General features: G+C 33.9%; 1 protein-coding gene across 10 annotated transcripts in view; it reads left to right on the forward strand.

Annotated features, from left to right (window-relative positions):
• Positions 1-22,280, forward strand: part of RALGAPA1 (Ral GTPase activating protein catalytic subunit alpha 1) — a 204,395-nt gene that overhangs the window by 130,534 nt on the left and 51,581 nt on the right. For 9 of the 10 annotated variants that reach the window (XM_074365642.1, XM_074365640.1, XM_074365641.1 and 6 more), the window contains 2 exons: positions 1,626-2,490; positions 4,860-4,931. In XM_074365642.1, coding sequence (XP_074221743.1) covers positions 1,626-2,490; positions 4,860-4,931 — 937 coding nt within the window. The other variant, XM_010967048.3, reaches the window with a different exon arrangement.

Below are 22,280 nucleotides of genomic sequence, written 5' to 3' on the forward strand. Positions count from 1 at the left end.
ACCAAAGCTCAAAGAAAACTGTTCTTTTTTAGAGTTAGACCATTGAAGGTGTTATTCATATTAATGGCATAGCAGCTGATTTGTTGCTGACTCTGCCTGTACCCAGTGGTGTTAGTTCTCAATCTTGATGACTGTGGCCTCGAAAATATAACACTGTTCCTCTCTTGCCTCTTTTAAAGTAATCTTATCAGCAGTACACAACCTAGTCTCCTTATAAACTTTTTTAAGTTGGGTTTATTGAGGTATAATTTATATAAAATAAAATTTCTCTTTCTTTGATGTGAGAATTGACTATATATTGATTATGTTGGTGGTTACACAGTTTTATACAGTTACTGAAATTCATCACATAATACACTTAAAAGTAACAAATTGCTTGTATATAGATAATACTTTGATCATCAGGACATTTTCAAATCTATATTTATTCTGACAGCTAGACCATAGTATTCCCAAAGGATTAAATTTCAGAATATAAACAATACTCAGACAATATCACTCTAACTAGTAGAACAATACAGAGATATGATCATTCTGTAATCCTCTGTATAACCAAGACAGACAGGAACACTATCAACACATACACAAACACAACTAAACGTCCTCTATAAAGTGATTAGTACATCTTTACCAATGACAGCTCTCCTCCTAGATGAAAAATATTAAGTTAACCCTGTTGTCCCCACTTCCTGACACCACTCATTCTATAACTGGCTTCCACATCAACTCTCTTTAGAATCACACGGGCAGTCTCTGGCTAGTGGGCTTTGACAAGTTATTGTCTATCTCCACTTCCCCCTTCCTGGAACCTTTACTTGCTTTCTATGTTCTCTGTCTTCTTTTCCCACTCCACTCCTTTTTCCTTCTCCTCCAGAATCCTGACATTATGCACCTTGTCTCTTCAGACCTCTTATGACTGTATGCCTTGAGTTTTCTCTTTTTACCATTTCCTCTGTTTCGTTTGTTTGTTTGTTTGTTTTTTTAAGTTACTTGTATGGATATGCTTATGTGTTTCCTTTAGTGACTCAGAAAAATTTAATACATAAGCAGGCCCATAAAATATTTTTTCCTTTAAAGTAAAGTTTCCTTGGCATATGCTAGCTACACTGACTCACTGTTTAAACTGATCCTGACTCCTAAAGTTTAGTGAAAGATCACTTTTCTCTGAAACTTCTGCATCATCCATAACAGCCATAATTAAATGACATTTAAGGCATGCTGCAAACTGTTTGTGAATCTCCTCATGAGATAAACTTTTCAGTTGGATTTCATTGACTTTAATGTGGGCACTAAGTGATTTCAAGTGATTTATAATACTTTTGAAACTTCTTGGTTTGAAGGTATGATGTACATTTGAGGGCTTCAGTTTAACTTATGAATCCATAAGCAAAATTTCAAAAAGTGCTTTTGTATAAAATTTAACAAAGCTTCATCAAAAAGCAGTTGTCTTCTTTGCCATCGTTCTTGTAGTATAGGCTCTAAATTGGAAATGTTAATATTTAGTCAAATATTTGAATGTGACTTTGATAATGTGATGAAATCCCCATTTTTGGTCTAATGTTTCATTGTTATATGACTTCCTAGGAAGCAGAAGTATTCCACTCACTCGTATTTTTTATTTCTAGTGAAAACTCAGATGCAGCAAGGATTAATCTCTATAGCTGCCCGCACTGTTATTACACATCTGGTAAATCACTTGGGCCATTATCCAATGAGTGGTGGTCCTGCTATGTTAACAAGTCAGGTGTGTGAAAATCATGACAATCATTACAGTGAAAGTACTGAACTTTCTCCTGAACTCTTTGAGAGTCCAAATATCCAATTCTTTGTGTTGAACAATACAACCTTAGTGTCCTGTATCCAGATCAGATCAGAAGAGAGTATACCTGGAGGAGGTTTATCTGCTGGCCTTGCATCAGCCAATTCAAATGTCAGAATTATAGTACGTGATCTTTCTGGAAAATATTCATGGGACTCTGCCATCCTGTATGGACCACCTCTTGTAAGTGGCTTGTCAGAACCTACATCTCTCATACTTTCATTGTCTCACCAAGAGAAGCCAGAAGAGCCTCCTACATCTAATGAATGCTTAGAAGACCTAACAGTAAAAGATGGGATTTCCCTCCAATTTAAAAGAAGATTTAGAGAAACTGTACCAACTTGGGATACAATAAGAGATGAAGAAGATGTTCTTGACGAGCTTTTGCAGTATTTAGGTGTAACTAGTCCTGAATGCTTACAGAGAACTGGAATCTCACTTAATATTCCTGCTCCACAACCTGTGTGCATTTCTGAAAAACAGGAAAATGATGTTATTAATGCTATCCTTAAACAACATACGGAGGAAAAAGAATTTGTTGAAAAACACTTTAATGACTTAAACATGAAAGCTGTGGAGCAAGATGAACCAACACCTCAGAAACCTCAATCGGCATTTTATTATTGCAGATTGCTTCTTAGTATATTGGGAATGAATTCCTGGGACAAAAGGTAAGAATAAAGGAGACATTTTTCGTTTTTGTTTTTTTTTTAGTATTAGTCTTATTCATCTTATGATTGGCATTTTAGTCTCTGTTCTTTTCCTTACTAAGTGGTTACCTACCAATTAGTTCTTTGACCAGAGGGCGAATTTTTTTTTCTTAAGTCCCACTGAGTCATAATCAGCTTTCAAAGGAATAAAAAAATCTTAATATAGTAAATTAACTATTAAATTTTCATAATGACTAGTAGAACTACCTGACTTAGAACTCATAGCTCATATAATTGAAAAAAATATTTTTTCCAACCTTCATCTAAGCTAATAGGAAAAACTGGTTTTTCTTAAAAACACTTCTGACACCAAATGTGTGAGTTTTTCATGCTAAGCAGTTCCAACGATACCTGGAGTTAGCACAGACAAGTTAAGAGCTTTGACCTACATGATTGCCCCCCCACTTCAGTTACCAGTTGCAAGTCTGGGCTACCCATGCTTCTGGGCAACTGATTATAAATCAGGGGTTCCCACAACCCCCTCCTTGGATTTGACAGTTATACTGACTCACAAAATATTTACTTACATTTATGAGTTTATTATGAAGGGTAGTTAAAGGATACAGAAGAACAGCTGGAAGAAGAGGTAAATAAGGTAAAGTCTGAAAGGATTCCAAGTGCAGGAACTTCTGTTACTATGGTGTTGGAGTGTGCCACCCTCCCAGCACACTGAATGTGCTCACCAACCTGGAAGCTCTCTGAATCTCCTAATTTAGGGATTTTTATGGAGGTCTCATCACGTAGACATGATTGATTATTAACTCAGTGTCCATTCCCTCTCCCTCCCTAGAGGTGGGGCTGAAAGTTTCAAGCATCTACCCATGGCTTGCTCTTTCTGGTGATGAAGCCCCATTCTGAAGTTATCCAGAAGCCCACCAAGAGTCACCTGATTAGAACAAAAGATGCTCCTATTACCCAGGAAATTCCAAAGATTTTAGGAGATATGTGTAAGATGCTCCTGTCACCTCCAGCACTCAGGAAATTACAAAGGTTTTAGAACTCTTGAACTAGGGACACAGCCCAAGTGTGTATTTCTTATTATGTCACATAAGCCTAACTTTTTTTTTTTTAAGGCAAACAGCAGTGATCAGTTCTTGTTTGTATCAGAAATTAACTCAAGATTTAGCATCAAATCAGGAAAAAAATCGGGATTTCATTTTTTTAAATTTTAGTTTCTCTTGTGCATATTGCAAAACCTCATTAAAACTTGCAATATACAAAGTTTTGAAGTAAGTTAAGTAGGAGTTAAATGAAAAGGCATGAGACTTAAATCAGAAGATCTAGGTTAGAGTCACTTAAACTTTGAGCCTTGGGCTACAGTCTGCAAATTGAGGAAATAAATCCTACCTTACATAATAGTGAGAATTAAATTAGGTAATGTGCATAAAATACTAAAATTGTACACTAGTGTAAAACATTATTAATATACATTTATTTTTTAAATTTCTATGATACTAACAGCTGTAGGGAAGTGGAAGAAGAAGCATTAATGTGTTTTTGTTCAATTTATAGTAGGAGGGGAGTCAGATAACACTGGGCAAATAAATCTTAAAGTAATTCAAATGCATGTGAACCACTGAAATGGAATTCTCCTTGCTTACCTAGTGTTTATAATCTTACTTGATTTAAACCCTTCCATTTATTAGAAGGGAGTATTCTCTGCCTTATGGGAAAGCCGTGTTATATCAAGAACACAATTTACCTTATAGTATATTAAAATACGAGTAATAGCCACTCATATAAATTAATTCTATTCTCTTTTGCTGTAGAATGGTTCATATGTTGTCTCTTGAGAAAAATTTAAGATGGGAAGCTGTATTTTACCATAGCAAGCATTGATTTCATGAATATAATTTGTACATATTTATCACCTGTGTAATATATTTGGTAAAATATACATACTTGCTTAGTAGTATTAGAAATGCATATAATATAAAACAAGGAAGAAAGCAAATTCCATCTGGATTAGATATCCTTGTTTGATAATGATTTAGATTTTGTGAATATTTTCTTTCTCATGAGGAACAATTTTCTCACATTTTTTTGAAACTCTTAAGAAGGAAACTACAAGTATTTTATCCATTTTTCTGCAAGGAAAAATTAAAGTGGCCAATAGATAATGATCCACTAGCAGGAATGTTTGAGGGCCTGGATAGAAATAATGACATATATTCTTTACATTTTTTTTAGGGTCTGTTCTCCTTTGTGTTAGAAGTATGAAAAGGCAAGAAAAGTATAAGAGTTGCATGAGTAGAGTGGAAAGTATTTCCGGGACTGTCATGTCATTCACTGCAAAGGTGATGAAAATGTTTATAAATCTCTCTATTTAGGAGGAGCTTTCATCTCCTGAAGAAAAATGAAAAACTACTTAGAGAACTTAGGAACTTGGACTCAAGACAGTGGTAAGTTGTTGAGAAATTTTAAAATTATATCTAGCACCTGTCAGCCGTTTCTCTGTTTATGTGTGAATAATACTGAATTAATGAATTATAACTTTCTGAGCAGGAACTATATTTCATTTATATATACCTTAGAAATAATAAAGAAAGATGTAGGGCTGCATTTAAATATTCGACATCTTCAGATTGTTTATATCTTTCTTATTATACATTGTAGAATCATCTTTTGAATTGAAGAAATCTGACTGAACCTATAAAATATCATTTAGTTTTCCCATACTTACTCATTCCAAGTATACCCTTGACTAGTCTAAGAGAACCCAAGTGAAATGAGTGGTGAATACAAGCTAATACCCACAAAAATATTAATGGAACAAAGATAGATATAGTTTGTTATATTGCTATTAATCTGATTTCTTTTTAAGCCTTGAATATGTATCCATTTATATGTGGGTTTTATGTATCCATTTATATGTGAGTTTTAATGTATAAACCTTGTTATATTATTATTTTAATGATCTCTAGGTTCCTGATGTATCTGAATGAGATTCCTGGGAAACTAGTACTTTAGAAACTACAAAATACTACTTAACTGAAATTCGCATTAGGTCAACTAACGTATAGGTGCTACTTTCCCTTTTAGACTCATTAAAATAAAATTTGTGGATAGGTACTTTTTGGCACTCTTAACTCTCACGTCTTACTCAACTGGTGTTTTATACTTTTATATCTTCAGTTTTGTGCTTTTCCTGTTCCACAGTCAGTTTGCCCACCCACCTCTGGTTGCACTTGCCTTTCTGTCCAGTCAATTCACACATTGTCAGCCATTTTTAAAATGTCATATCTAGCATCCTCAAAACTATGTTTTGCTGAAGTTTATATATGTATATCTATAATCAATTCTCTCATCAGAATCATTCTTGACATCTGCTTTATTTACTCTTGGGCAGCAGTACATTAAGAGAAAAATCATCAAAGCAGAGTGACATAGAAAGATACTGTAGATTCATGCTCCTTTACTTCAACTGTGTCATCTCTTGTTTGGCAAATTTTTTATCCCTTGTTCACTTATTTATTTCTCAGAGTAATTATTATAAACCACTTCTTTGTTCTTCAGCCCTTTATTATAGTCAAAAAGGTCACCTCTACTCTAACCTCACTAAGAATTCAATTCAAAGGTTGGCCTATATGAAAGATAATCTGTTAGAATGGTAATTCTTAACCTTTCTTTGTCCTCTACACATTCACATTTTAACACAGGTTAGTCACATCTCTCATTAATTAAATCCAGTGATCCTGAAAGTGGGAAACTAGTTTGAAACAAGCTGTTTACCCTGTCATCACTATTCTACAGGAATGCAAAGTGAAGAGGGTAATTCAGACCTTTCCCACGTTAAACAATTATGCCTTGCATCTTAGTCTCTTTAAATTTTCTGTGTTGAGCTATCTTCTTTTGATCCCCTTCAGCTTCAGAAAAGCCTTTTTTTCCCCTTTCTGTCTGTACTTCTGCTTCCTACCTTCTGTGTCTGCTCTAGGATCTTAAAAAAGTTATCCCTTCTTTATCTTGTGTTTCTACTCTATGTCTCTTACCATAAACATGTTTGTTATATGCCTTTAAACAAAACTTTCCTCACTTACTGTCTTTTCAAGAAATAGTCAATCCCTTTCATGCCTTTTTCTGCCAAATTTATAGAAAAATAGCTTTACTCACTTCTTGTAATTCCTAACTAGTTTTTGTTGTTGCTTTTAGCTTTCCTCAGAATAATTTTTTAAATAATGTGTAATTTCTTTGGTTATTATAGAAAATATAGAACAGAAAAGCAACACTTATTATTCACAAAACTATTGTTAACATTTGTTTATGTATTTTCAGTCTTTTTTCATAGACATATGATTTTGTTTTACAAAACTGAAATCATACTAATGTATAGTAAGTTATCTCTTAAAACTTTATATTACATTGTGAGCATTTTCCTTGGCCATTTTGATATTCTTTGAAAAAAAATTTTTTATGGCACCAAGTTCTATGACTATTGGACATTTAAGTTGCTTTTAATTTCTTATGCAAGGATAGATTCCTAAAAACAGAATTACTAAGTCAAAGCATAAGAACTTATTTCAGATCATATGTATTGCAGAATTGCTGTTCATTAAGTACTCATTTCTAATTCTGCAAATATCGTATAACTTCAGCCTGTCCAGCACAAGATGTTCATCACATTTTCTTAATCTTTATAGCTTAAAAGACAAATCATGTTATCTCATTAATTTTTATATTTTAATTACTAATGAAGTTAATTTTTTTGTATATGTGTAATAAATTTTAATCTGATTCCAGATTCTCTCATAGTATCCTTTTTCTGTTCAGGAATTTTTCTTTTTTTTTTTTTTTTTTAACATTTTTTATTGATTTGTAATCATTTTACAATGTTGTGTCAAATTCCAGTGTAGAGCACAATTTTTCAGTTATACATAAACATATATATATTCATTGTCACATTTTTTTCTCTGTGAGCTACCATAAGATCTTGTGTATATTTCCCTGTGCTATACAGTATGCTCTTGTTTATCTATTCTACAATTTTGAAATCCTGTCTATCCCTTTCCACCCTCCACCTCCTTGGCAACCACAAGTTTATATTGTATGCCTATGAGTCTGTTTTTTATGTTTTGTATTTATGCTTTGTTTGTTGTTGTTGTTGTTGTTTTAGATTCCACATATGAGCGATCTCATATGGTATTTTTCTTTCTCTTTCTGGCTTACTTCACTTAGAATGACATTCTCCAGGAGCATCCATGTTGCTGCAAATGGCATTATGTTGCTGGTTTTTATGGCTGAATAGTATTCCATTGTATAAATATACCACCTTTTCTTTATCCAGTCAGCTGTTTGATGGACATTTAGGCTGTTTCCATGTCTTGGCTGTTGTAAATAGTGCTTCTATGGACATTGGGGTGCAGGTGTCATCCTGAAGTAGGGTTCCTTCTGGATATATGCCCAGGAATGGGATTCCTGGGTCACATGGTAAGTCTATTCCTAGTCTTTTGAGGAATCTCCATACTGTTTTCCACAGTGGCTGCACCAAACTGCATTCCCACCAACGGTGTAGGAAGGTTCCCATCTCCCCACAGCCTCTCCAGCATTTGTCATTTGTGGATTTTTGAATGATGGCCATGCTGACTGGTGTGAGGTGATACCTCATTGTAGTTTTGATTTGCATTTCTCTGATAATGAGTAATATTGAGCATTTTTCATGTGCTTATTGATCATTTGTATGTCTTCCTTGGAGAATTGCTTGTTTAGGTCTCTTGCCCATTTTTGGATTGGGTTGTTTGGTTTTTTTCTTATTAAGTCGTATGAGCTGCTTATATATTCTGGAGATCAAGCCTTTGTCAGTTTCATTTGCAAAAATTTTCTCCCATTCTGTAGGTTTTTTTGTTTTACTTATGGTTTCCTTTGCTGTGCAGAAGCTTGTAAGTTTCACCAGGTCCCATTTGTTTATTCTTGCTTTTATTGCTATTGCTTGAGTACGCTGTTCTAGGAGAACACTTTTGAGATGTATGTCAATTAATGTTTTGCCTATGTTTTCTTCTAGGAGGTTTATTGTATCTTGTCTTATGTTTAAGTCTTTGATCTATTTTGAGTTGATTTTTGTGTACGGTGTAAGGGAGTGTTCTAGCTTCATTGCTTTACATGCTGCTGTCCAGTTTTCCCAACACCATTTGCTGAAGAGACTGTCTTTATTCCACTGTATATTCTTGCCTCCTTTGTCGAAGATTAGTTGCCCAAAAGTTTGTGGGTTCATTTCTGGGCTCTCTATTCTGTTCCATTGGTCTATATGTCTATTTTTGTACCAATACCATGCTGTCTTGATGACTGTAGCTCTATAGTATTGTCTGAAGTCTGGGAGAGTTATTCTTCCAGCCTTTCTTTCTCTTCAGTAATGCCTTGGCAATTCTAGGTCTTTGTTCCATATAAATTTTATTATGATTTGTTCTAGTTCTGTGAAATATGTCCTGGGTAATTTGATAAGGATTGCATTAAATCTGTAGATTGCCTTGGGCATTGTGACCATTTTAACAATATTGATTCTTCCAATCCAAGAGCATGGGATATCTTTCCATTTTTTAAAGTCTTCTTTAATTTCCTTCATCAGTGGTCTATAGTTTTCTGTGTATAATTCTTTCACCTCCTTGGTTGGATTTATTCCTAGGTATTTTTATTACTTTGGGTGCTATTTTAAAGGGGATTGTTTCTTTACTTTCTTTTTCTTTTGATTCATCGTTAGTGTAAAGAAATGCAACTGATTTTTGAACGTGAATCTTGTAACCTGCTACCTTGCTGAATTCTTCAATCAGCTCTAGTAGTTTTTGTGTGGACCTTTTAGGGTTTTCTATATATAGTAACATGTCGTCGGCATATAGTGACACTTTTACCTCTTTTCCAATTTGGATCCCTTTTATTTCTCTCTCTTGCCTGATTGCTCTGGCTAGGACTTCTAAGACTGTGTTGAATAGGAGTGGTGATAGTGGGCATCCTTGTCCCAGATTTTAGTGGGAAGCTTTTGAGTTTTTCACCATTGAGTACTATGCTGGCTGTAGGTTTGTCATATATAGCTTTTATGATGTTGAGATATGTTCCCTCTATACCCACTTTGGTGAGAGTTTATATCATAAATGGGTGTTGAATTTTATCGAATGCTTTTTCTGCATCTGTTGAGATGATCATGTGATTTTTGTCCTTTCTCTTGTTGATGTGATGTATTACACTGATTGATTTGCGTATGTTGAACCAGCCTTGTGTCCCTGGGATGAACCCCACTTGGTCATGATGTATAATCTTTTTTATGTGTTGTTGGATTCTATTTGCTAATATTTTGGTGAGGATTTTGGCATCTGTGTTCATCAGTGATATTGGCCTATAATTCTCTTTTTTGGTAGTGTCTTTGCCTAGTTTTGGTATCAGGGTGATGGTGGCTTCATAGAATGAGTTTGGGAGTATTCCCTCCTTTTCAATCTTCTGGAAGAGTTTGAGAAGGACTGGTATGAGCTCTTCTTTGTATGTTTGGTAGAATTTCCCAGTAAAGCCGTCCGGTCCTGGACTTTTATTTGTAGGGAGGTTTTTTATTGCTATTTCGATTTCATATCTAGTGATCGGTTTGTTCAAGTGGTCAGTTTCTTCTTGATTCTGTCTCGGTGGACTATATGTTTCCAGAAACTTGTCCATCTCCTCTAGGTTATCCAGTTTGGTTCCATATAGTTTTTCATAATATTCTCGTATGATACTCTGTATTTCTATTTTATTTGTTGTAATTTCTCCATTTTCCTTTCTTATTTTGCTAATTTGTGCTCTCTCTTTTTCCTTCTTTGTGAGTTTGGCCAGAGGTTTGTCAATTTTATTTACTTTTTCAAAAAAACAGCTTTTGGTTTGATTGATTTTTTTCTATGTTTTTTTTAATCTCTATTTTCTTTATTTCCTCCCTGATCTTTATAATTTCCTTCCTTCTGCTGCCTTTTGGGGTTTTTTGTTGTTCTTTTTCTAGTTCTTTTAGTTGGTGAGTTAAATTGTTTGAGATTGTTCTTTTTTGAGGAAGGCCTGTATCACTATAAACTTCCCTCTTAGCACTGCCTTTGCTGTGTCCCATAAATTTTGTGTGGTTGTGCTTTCATTTTCATTTGTCTCAAGGTATTTTTTAATTTCAGCTTTGATTTCCTCATTGACCCATTGGTTTTTTAATAGCATATCGTTTAATCTCCATGCTTTCCTTTTTTTCTCCTTTGTTTCTCTGTTGTTGATTTCTAGTTTCATGGCATTGTGGTCAGTAAAGATGCTTGAGATAATTTCTATCTTCTTAAAATTCTTGAGGTTTCTTTTGTGCCCAAGTACATGATCAGTCCTAGAAAATGTTCCATGTGCACTTGAAAAGAATGTATATCCTATTTTGGGGGAGTGTAATGCTCTGAAAATATCCACCAAATCTAATTTTTCTATTGTATTTTTAGTTTCTCTGTTGCCTTATTTATTTTCTGTCTGGAAGATCTGTCTAGTGATGTTAATGTGGTGTTAAAATCTCCAACTATGATTGTATTCCCATCAATATCCCCCTTTATCTCTGTTAGTAATTGTTCTATGTATTTAGGTGCTCCTATATTGGGTGCATATATATTAACGAGTGTAATATCCTCATCTTGTATCACTCCTTTAATCATTATAAAATGTCCTTCTTTATCCTCCTATATGGCCTTGGTTTTAAAGTCTGTTTTGTCTGAAATCAATACTGCAACACCTGCTTTTTTGGCTTTTCCATTTGCATGGAATATCCTTTTCCATCCTTTCACTCTCAATCTATATGTGTCCTTCTCCCTAAAGTGGGTCTCTTGTATGCAGCATATTGAAGGTTCTTGCTTTATTATCCAGTCTGCCACTCTATATGTCTTTTGACTGGAGCATTTAGTCTATTAACATTTACAGTAATTAATGATAGATGTGTGTTTATTGCCATTTTGAACTTATCTTTGCAGTTGATTTGGTATATCCTCTTTGTTCCTTTCTTCTTCCTTTTGTGGTTTGGTAATTTTCCTTTGTATTATCATGGATTTTATTTAGTTTTTGTGACTCCCTTGTAAGTTTTTGGCTTGTGGCTACCCTCTTCTGTAAGTCTATTAGCCCATTACTATATCTCGAACCCATCCTACGAAAAACAAAAGATTTAAAAAAGAAAGAAAAAAAATACTCTATATTTTCTTGCTTCCCTCTCCCACTCTTAATGATTTCGATGTCTTCTTTTACAATTTTGTGTTTATTTTATTTGTAATTCATCAGTTATCACCTTTCCAGTTATGAGTTTCTCATTTCTGTAGCATCCTGCTTCTTTTCTATTTAGGTAGACCTTTCAGTATTTCTTTTAGCATGAGTTTAGTGTTGCTAAACTCTTTTAGTTTTTGCTTGTCTGTGAAATTCTTTATCTCTCCTTCTATCTTAAAGGATAGTCTTGCTGGATAAAGTATCCTAGGCTGCATCTTTTTTTCATTCAGGATTTTGAATATATCTTGCCACTCCCTTCTGGCCTGTAGTGTTTGTGTAGAGAAATCAGCTGAGAGCCTTATGGGGGTTCCCTTTTAACTCACTCTTTGCTTTTCTCTTGCTGCCTTTAGGATAATTTCTTTATCCTTGACTCTGACCATCTTGATTATGATATATCTTGGTGTGGGTCTGTTTGGGTTCTTCCTGTTTGGGACCCTTTGAACTTTCTGTACTTGGATATCTGATTCCTTCTTTAAGTTTGGGAAGTTTTCAGTCATGATTTCTTCAAAAACCTTTTCAATCCCCTTTGATCTTTCTTCCCCTTCTGGGACCCCTATTATGCAAAGATTGGCATGCTTTATATTATCCCCTAGGTCCCTTATGTTGCTTTCATTTGTTTTTATTTGTTTATCTTGCAGTTATTCTGATTGGGTGTTTTCTGTTGTCCTGTCTTCTAGGTCACTAATTCATTCCTCTGCATTATCTAGTCTGCTTTGCACAGCCTTTAGATCTGTTCTCATCTCAGCCAGAGTTTACCAATTCTGCTTGGCTCTTCTTTATAGCTTCTATTTCATTTTTGACGTGTTTTATATCTCTAAACACTATCTCTTTTAGTTCCTTCAATACTTTGATCACTCCATTTTTGAAATCTTAATCTAGTAGGCTATCGATGTCTATTTCATTGATCATTCTTTCAGGGGATTTCTCTTGTTCTTTTAATTGGGAATGGTTTCTCTGCTTCTTCATCTTGCTCATATCTCTCTGGCACTGTGGCTTATGGAGTATCAGTTACCTATTGTGGTCCTTAAAGGTGTTTATTTATTTATCTATCTAATGCCTATGTAGGAATAAAACAGATTTTTGGTGTCTTTGTCTTTTGAAGAGGACAGTGTTCTGTCGGATTTCCACAGGTGCTCTGGTTGGCTCAGTGGGTCCATGGATGTGAGTCTTGGTGTATCTGTGGGAGAGGGTGAGCTATGAGTGTCATACTACTCTGCCATCTTGGCCTCGTCCTCAGTCTTCTTTCTCCAGTCCTCTGCGCCAAGTCATGGAAAGCTGAGGGGTCTGCAGGACCCGGTCTCCCTCACTGCAGTCAGGGCTGTGGCTACCTGACAACAACTTTTCAGCACTGCAGGAATTTTTCTTAATTGTAAGAGCTATTTTACATATGTGTGTGTGTTAAGGATTAACTTTTGTACTTATTGTGGGAGTTTTCCTAGTTAGTTGTTTGGCTTTCAGTATTCAACAACTTCAGGTTGTTCAACATACAGGTTTTTCATTTTTATGTAGTAATAAAATCTCTCAATCTTCTTGTATTTCTTCAGTTGTCTGTTATGCTTAGAGAGTTCTGTCTTGAAATCAATTGTTACATTTCCATCTAGATTTTTAAGTATTTGGTTGGAGTGGTAATTATTTTATATTTAATTCTTTATTCCTTCTGAAATACATTTTGATTTACGGAAGAAGAAATGGAACCACCTTGAATGTTGGGGAATAGTCTTTCTGTAATTTGTTAAATAATCCATACCTTTCCCATTGATTTGATACTGTCTTTTATCAAATATTAAGCTGTCTGTTTCAAAACTATCTGTTAATTTCTTTTGATTCATCTATTAATATCATGCAGATATTACTGTTTAATTTAGTACAGCTTTATAATTTAGTATCTGATAGACTCAATCTTCTTCCTCATACCACCCACACACATTCTTCTTTTCTTAGATGTTTCTTAGCATATGTTGAACTGTCCTTGCATCCAAGGGATGAACCTCACTTTGTAATATTGTATGATCCTTTAATGTGCTGGTGAATTCTGCTTGCTAGTATTTTGTTGAGAATTTTTGCATCTATATTCATCAGGGATAATGGCCTGTAGTTTTCTTATAGTATTCTTATCTGACTTTGATATTAAGCTAATGCCTAGTAAAATGAGTTTGGAAGTATTCCTTCCTCTTCAGTTTTTTGGAAGAGTCTGAGAAGAAGTGGCGTTAATTCTTTAAGTATTTGGTAGAATTCACCAGTGAAACCATCCAGTCCTGGGCTTTTCTTTGTTGAAAGGTTTTGATTACTCATTCAGTCTGCTTACTTGTTAGTGATCTGTTCAGATTTTCTATTTCTTCATTAATAAGTCTTGGTGGATTGTATGTTTCTAGGAAAGTAACCATTTCTTCTAGGTTGTCCAATTTGTTGATGTATAGTTGTTCATACTGTGTAGTTATTGCTTTTGAGCCTTTGTATTTCTGTGGTATCAGTTATAATCTCTCCTTTTCTCATTTATAGTAATTTTTATGTGCATCTTTATTTTTCTTGGTTAGTCTAGCTAAAGGTTTAGCGATTGGTTTATCTTTCCATAGAAGTAACTCTTGGTTTTCTTCATATTTTTTTCCCTTTCCTCTATTTTATTTATTTATGCTCTAATCTTTAGTATTACCTTTTTTATGCTAACTTTGGGTTTCGTTTTTTTGTTGTTCTTTTAATTGTAAAGTTAAGTTGTTTATTTGAGATCTTTCTTTTTCTTCACGTATGTGTTTATCATTAAAAACTTCCCTCTTAGAGCTTGCTATATTCCACACATTTTGGTATGTTGTATTTCCATCTTTGTCTCAAGATATTTTTTAAATTTCCCTTTTGACTTCTTTTCTTTGATACATTGTTTGTTCAGGAGTGTGTTATTTAATTTTTATATATTTATGAATTTTCTAGTTTTTCTCCTATTGTTGATATTTAGTGTAATTCCATTGGCCTAGTTAGAAAAGATACTTGATATAATTTCTAGCTTCTTGAGTTTGTTCGGATTTGTTTTGCATTCTAATACAGTATCTATTATAGAAATGTTCCATGTGTACTTGAACAGAACGTGTATTCTGATGCTGTTGGACAGAATGTTCTGTATTTATGTTTGGTACATGTTGTCTATAGTGTTGTTCGAATCCACTGTTTCCTTTTTGATTCTCTGTCTGGATGATCTATCCATTATTAAGAGTGGGATATTAAAATCCCCTACTCTTACTGTATTGCTGTTTATTTCCCTTTTCTGTTTGTATTTGCTTTATATATTTAGGTGTTTTGATGTTAGATGCATAAATATTTACAATTGTTATATCTTCTTGATGGATTGACCTCTTTATCATTATGTAATGACCATCTTTGTCCCTTTTGACCATTTTAAACTCAAAGTTTGTTTTGTCTGATAAAAATAAAGCTACCCTTTTTTTTTTAATTTATCATTTGCTTGAAATATCTTTTTCCATTCCTTCATTCTCATTGTCTTTGTGTTCTTAAATTAAAGTGAGTCTCTTGTAGGCAGCATATTATTTGGATCTCCTTTGGGTTTTTTTTTAATGCATTTAGATATTCTGTGTTTTTTTGAGTGAATAATTTAATTCATTTACATTTAAAGTAGTTATTGATAAGTAAAGACTTATTAATGCTAGTTTGTTAACTGTTTTCTGACTGTTTTACAGATCCTTTGCTCCTTCTTCTCTTGCTGTCTTAGTTTGTATTTTAATGATTCTTTGTAGTGGTATACTTTGTATCCTTTATTATAATCTTTCTGTATCTACTACTAAATCTACTCTGTGGTTACTGTGAGGCATACACAAAATATTTATATTTATAATATTCTATTTTAAGCTGATTACAGCTTAACATTGATAGTATACAGAAGGTTTATATTCTTATTTTTTCCGTCCTCACATTTTAGGTTATTGCTGTTACAGTTTATATCTTTTTTATATTATGTATCCAGTAACAAGTTTTTGTAATAATGGTTACTTTTTAAACATTTTTAACTTTTAAACTAGATTCATAAGTGAATTGTGCACCACCATTACAGTGGGACTTCTTTTTTCTTGATAACAAATAATTTACTTACTCTTTTTGAAGAAACTATTTTTCATTTATTATATTCTATTATGTTTTTTAACTCATTAATTTCTGTTATTTCTTGTATGTAAGCTTTATATTGTTCTTTTTCTTCTAGAATTAAATGCTATTTGTCTTGGTTTTATTTATTATTTAACAGTGAAATAGTCTTATGCTCTAATTTTTTTCTGAGTATAGCTCCTGTCCATCATTTTATTCTCAGCTTAAACATTATTTTTTTCTGAAAAGCCTCTCCCTAATCTACCCATAATCCTTTAACCTTCCTCTCCAGTTCCTTCCAGCCTGTTTGGGTATCTTTCCACGTGCTCTCACAGACCCCTGTTACACTTCCCTGTCATAGTATTTATCACACTATATTATTATTATTTCTTAGATTCTTACTCTTTCCAAGACAATTATAAAATAAAACTCTCTAAGTAGTTTCTTAGTTCTCATATCCTGACTCTTCCCCATAATAATTTATCTTTGGTACTGGATGGTCAAGTCACCAAGGGCCCGAATTGTACCTCTTTTGCTTTCTTGCTCACCGTGTGTTCTCAGACCTCTGCTGCTCTACTGACACCATCCTTTAGAAGGTTAGTATCCTGACCATCAAGTCTTAAAGTTTTCTCCATCCTCTCTGACCTCTTTATCTAATTAATTAATTTTAATTAATGTAATAGGCACTTTGAAAATTATAGCAGGTTTTAGATTTACAATATAATTGGTTGCAAATTACAGAGTGTTCCTGCATATTCTCTTTCCCTCTACACAAAGGTACTCCTATTATTTGTATATTGAATCAGTGAGATACATTTGTTAAACCTGATAAGCCAGTGTTGATTTATTAACTGAAGTCCATAGTTTATATTAGATTTCACTCTTGGTGTTGTACATTGCATGAGTTTTGACAAATGTGTACACCATCACAGTATAATGCAGAATAGTTTCTGCTGTAAAACCCCCTTGAGTATTATATCCACTAACTATCTAATACCGTTGTCTATTCTCTCTTTAAAATATTCTTTTCTCTCTTGATTTCTAAAATCAGTCTAAAATTACCTCATTCTTAATTTTCTAGTTATTCCAAGTTTGTCTTCACTGGCTCATTTTCTACCTTTTCCTCCCCTAATGTAGTTATCCCTCTCATTGGGATATCTCCCATATCTTCTCAACCCTATTCTTTTCTGTCCATACACTCCTATCTCCCAATTCTCAGTCATGATTTTACATCTGCTTATTACAAATTTTTATGTGCCTCCTTACTACCATTTCCAGGTCATTGTTTCTTTCCCAAGTCAGATCCTCCTCCTGATTTTCCAATTATATTTAGAAATACAGTGCTGTACACCAGAAATTGACACAACATTATAAACTGACTGTACTTCAATAAAAATATATATACAAAAAAAGCAAGAAAATAAGTACCATTTCAGGGTCACTCAAACGATCATTTCCTTTCCGTTGCCCTGAGAGTTTCATAATCATTACGTCAGTTCTTTCTTATCTCTCCTTTGCTTTTCCTACTCTCAACCTTGTGATTGATGTCCTTACTACTTTTTTATTTTTTCCTTACTATTTTTTAAGATAGTTATAACAACTATCTAAGTAGTCTATAGGGTTTCATCTTCTGATTCTTCACCATCTAGGCAATCCTCACCACCAGAATAATTTATCTAAAGTAAAAATTTAATTTTATTTCTTAGTCACTTCCCAGTGCCTAACCAGACTCTTTACTCTAGAACTAAGGCCACAGCAGCCATTCTTGGCTATTCATGGTTTCTTAACATTATCTTATGCTTTTCTACTTCTTGGGGCTGCTAAACTACTTCCATTCTCAAATATACCTTGAATGTATGGAGGACATCTTGAGACAGCATAGACTTTTTTTGACACTGTATACCAAATGAACACATGATATTTATTTGGCTTTTTTTTAAATTTTATTTTATTGGGTTATATTCAGTTTACAATGTTGTGTATTTTGCTTTTTAAAAAGAATTAAAGCAAAATGAAAACAAGCTTCCTTTCTTTTTCCAATACGGTGGGTTCAAATAAAAATTTATTCTAATTGTGTGACAGTAAGGCAACTTTTGAGCTTCTTCTTATGCTAAGAACCTGGAAACAAACCTGATTACTCAAACTTGATTACTTGTCTGGAGGACTAGGGAGGAAAAAAAATGAAAAGTTTCTTTCTTTATAGTCATATCTCTCCAGATAGATATTTATAGATCCATTTTCTTTGAGTAGATTTACTGATTCCTTTCCTCCTGGGTGAATCACCAGGTTTTTAAATTTCAAATCTCAAAACGATTTTGTATTATTACTTCTATTGCAATGTGTAAACAACGAATCGGAAGTGCTTATAACTTAGCACATTTCACCTGGAATTTTTCAGTAAGCTTATAGTACTTTGCCAGTACTGTAAATATTCTTATATCTATACTTGTGGTTGCAAATTCACTAATTTTAGCTTTTTTCTAATTTTTTTTGCCTCATTCACTATTGTACATATTAATCGAATGGCAATCAATATACCAGACATTTTAGCAGAAGCAGTGGAATAGTAAGAAAGAATGGTGACAAATTAAAATTTGACATAAAAGGGCAGCTAAACTCTGCTTTTACAAATTATTAGGAGGACAGATAATTATAAAGGTGGTTTCTCTTTTACTTTTGTATTTTAAAGAGTTATTTTCTACTTTTTCCTATTTGGCACATGTATTTCTCTTTTAGATTTATATATTAGCTGAACATACTCTGTTCCTATGCAACTCTTCTCAATTTCATAGATTATGATTTTTGAGTTCTAATTGATAGCCTTTTATCTCGGAAATTGAGAACACTGAGAAGTCCCTTTTCTGTCAAGATGAGAATTTACATATGGTAGATCATGCTTCCAAGTTAAATTCTTAACAGCTTTATTGAGATGTAATTCACATACCATAAAATTCATTCATTTGAAGTGTACGTGTTTTTAGAATATTCACAGACAGCTATCTCAACAATTTTAATTTTAAAAGATCTTAGTCCTTCAAAAAGAAATCTCATACTCATTACCAGTCACTCTCCATTACCCGTCACTCTCCATTACCCCTAGACATCATGCTCTACTCCGCAGCTCTAGACTACACTCGTCTACTTTCTGTCTCTATAGGTTTGCCAATTCTGCATATTTCATATAAAAGGAATCAAACAATATGTGGTCTTTTGTGGCAGGCCTCTTAGCATAATGTTTTCAAAGTTTATCTATATTATAGCATGTGTCAGCACTTCATTTCTCTTTATTCCTGAGTAATGTTCCATTGTGTGAATATTCTGCATTTTGTTTATCAATTCATCAGTTGACGGACATCTGAATTAGTTTCATTTTTTGGCTGTTAAGAATACTGCTGCTGTGAACATGAACATTTGTGTAGTTTTTTACATGGACATTTTACAGTTTAGTAAACTTTGTAATAAGACTTTTATAGTTTTAGGCCTTATATTTAGATCTGTGGTGCATTTTGATTTAAATTTTGTACATGGTACAAAGAATCCAACTTCATTCTTTTGCATTGTAGATATCCAGTTGCTCCAGCACTGTATGTTGAAAAGATTATTTTTCCCCATTGAATTATCTTGGTACCAGTGCAAAAAGCAATTGATGACAAATATAAAGGTTTATTTCAGGACCCAAGATTCTGTTCTATATAGATCTAGATGTGTCATCTTACGGTAGTACCACAGTGCATTGATTGCTGTAGTTTTGTAGCAGGTTTTAAAATTGGGATTTTAATAGGGATTGCATTAAATTTGTAGATCAATTTAGGGACTGTTATTATCTTAAGTCTTTTAGTCCATGAATGTAGACTTTTTTTTTTAGATCTTGAATTTTTACCAACAATGTTTTGTAGATTTCACAGTATAAGTTTTATACTTTTGTTAAATATATAGCTAAGTATTTTTATTATTTTTGATGCTATTATAAAAGGAATTGCTTTCTTAATTTTGTTTTCATATTGTTCATTGTTAGTTTATAATAATACAATTGATTTCTGTATGTTGATAATGTATCCTGAATCCTTTCTGAACTCATTTATTAGTTCTAATAGCTTTTTAGTAGATTTCTAAGGATATTCTATAGACAAGATCATGTCATCTGCAAGTGGAAGTAATTTACTTCTTCCTTTTCAATCAAATTACTAATTTGATCTCTTTAGTTATTATTGATCTATTCTGATATCCTTTTTACCCTTGAGTTGGTTCTAATAATTTGCATCTTTTTAGGAATTTGTTTAATGTATCAAATTTGTTGGTGTCCAGTTGTTGCTAGTATTCCCTTATAATCCTTTTTGTTTCTGTAAGGTACGTAGTGATGTTTCTTTTTTCATTCCTGATTTTAGTAATTTGAGTCTTTTTTTCTTGCTCAGTCTAGCTATAGTTTGTCAGTTTTGATTAATACCTCAAAATTTTTATTTTGTGTTGTTTTTCTTTTCTATTTCATTTACTTTCACTTGTCTCTGTTTTCCTCCTGCTTGCTTTCAGTTTAGTTGCTCTTCTTTTTCTGTTAGGTAGAAGTTTTAGTTTTTGATGTGAGATTTTTTTCCCTTTTTTTTCATACAAGGCATTTACATCCATTAACTTACCAATGATTACTGCTTTACCTGCATGCCATCAGTTTTGTTGTATTTGTATCTTCACTTTCATTCAACATTTTTTTCTAGTTTCCCTTGAGATTTAGTCTTTAACCCATTGGTTATTTAGCAGTACAATGTTTTATATCCACATATCTGTAATTTTTTTTATTGATTTCAAATTTTATTACATATGGTTAAAAAATATACTTTGCATGATTTCAGTTATTTCCAAATTTACTGAGGCTTGTTCTGTGGCTTACCATATGGTTTATCCTGAAAAATGTTCCATGTATGCTAGAGCAGAATGTGTTTTCTACTACTATTGGGTGGAGTGTTCTGTAGGTATCTGTTAGGTGTAGTTGGTTTATACTGTTGTTTAAGTCTTCTATTTCCTTGTTGATGTTCTCTTAGTTCTGTCTATTATTGAAAGTGAGGTATTGAAGTCTCCAGCTATGATTATAGAAATGTCTATTTCTGCCTTCATTTCTGTCTCTTTTTGCTTCATGTATTTTGAATCTCTGTTGTTGGGTACATATATGTTTTTAATTTTCATATCTTCCTATTAGAGGGACCTTTTAACATTAGGAAATATATCTTTTATAACATTTTAATTTTAAGGTCTGATATTAGCATAGCTAATTTGTATGGCACCTTTTCCCATTTACTTTCAACTTTATTTATATGTCTTTGAATCAAAAGTACATTGGTGGTGTTATAATGTCATACAAAGTATTTTCACTACTCTAAAAAACTTCTATACTCCAGAATGGCATATGGACTCTCTTTTTTCCCTTGAAAGAGGTGCAAAGCCTTCATGTCTATAAGACCACTGTGGCCCACCCATGCATGGACTGGACAGGCTATAGGTGGCAAATTCCCCCGCTAAATACTACAGCTTTTCTTCCAATATTGAGCCCTGTCCCACTGGTCCTGCCCAGCAGCCATGTGGAAATGCCCATTATTAACTGTGGGTGTGTGTGTGGCGTGCAGGCTGCTGTCCCATTCATAGTGTTTGTTTTTGGCCCCATGTGCATCCAGAGACTAGTAGGTTGGAGGTTCACTCTGATTGCTCCAGAGAAGGTACAGCCTTAGGCATGCACTGACTTCCAGACTACCAGGCATGACTGGGTGCTGTTTTTAAGTCTTGGCTTCCTAGGATTGACCCTGAGCTCAAGTAAAGTATTGTTCACCACCAGTGAGCCTTCACCTTGTGTTGATAGGACTGTGTGACTTGGAGAATGCTTTCGTGTCTGTCCTACATCTTACTCTAATTGCCCCTGTGTGGTTGCAACATAGTGCGTGTGCACAGGCTTTCTGAGCCCTTGAATTGACTGTGTTCCCAGGAGGGCTCATCTTGGTTGTCGCTCCTGGTTCTCTCCACTGAAACCTGACTGCTCTGCTGTTTCGCTGGTCTTGTAGCTGCTGACTTCTCTTAATTGCTTTCCACCAAGATCTCCTTTGTTTTTGACAACACCCTTAAGCCTGGAGTTCTTGGAGTTTTGTTCCCCTCAGGCAGAGCTGCTACTGAATTCTTTACATTTATGACCTGCTTTTCACCCAGGGCAGAACCCTGCTGCCACTATACCTGAGCTGGGGTCAGGACCAAAACTTTTCCTGGATTAACGCTCTAACTATACTAGTGTGCACTTGGGAAGGGATTGACAATTCCTGTCTTTTAGCTTGCCCTCCTGGTGTGAAACCTCCATCCTACTGGTAAACTACAGTGGGGAAGATTGGGACACACCAATATTTTGCACCTAGAGCTCTGTAAGAGAGAGAGCTGGATGAGATAAGAGAGACCTGGTTCTGTCAGCCACACCTGCTTGGAAGAGAGCTTCTGCAACC

The sequence above is a fragment of the Camelus bactrianus genome, chromosome 6, assembly GCF_048773025.1.
Source record: "Camelus bactrianus isolate YW-2024 breed Bactrian camel chromosome 6, ASM4877302v1, whole genome shotgun sequence".
Classification (NCBI taxonomy): Eukaryota; Metazoa; Chordata; class Mammalia; order Artiodactyla; family Camelidae; genus Camelus; species Camelus bactrianus.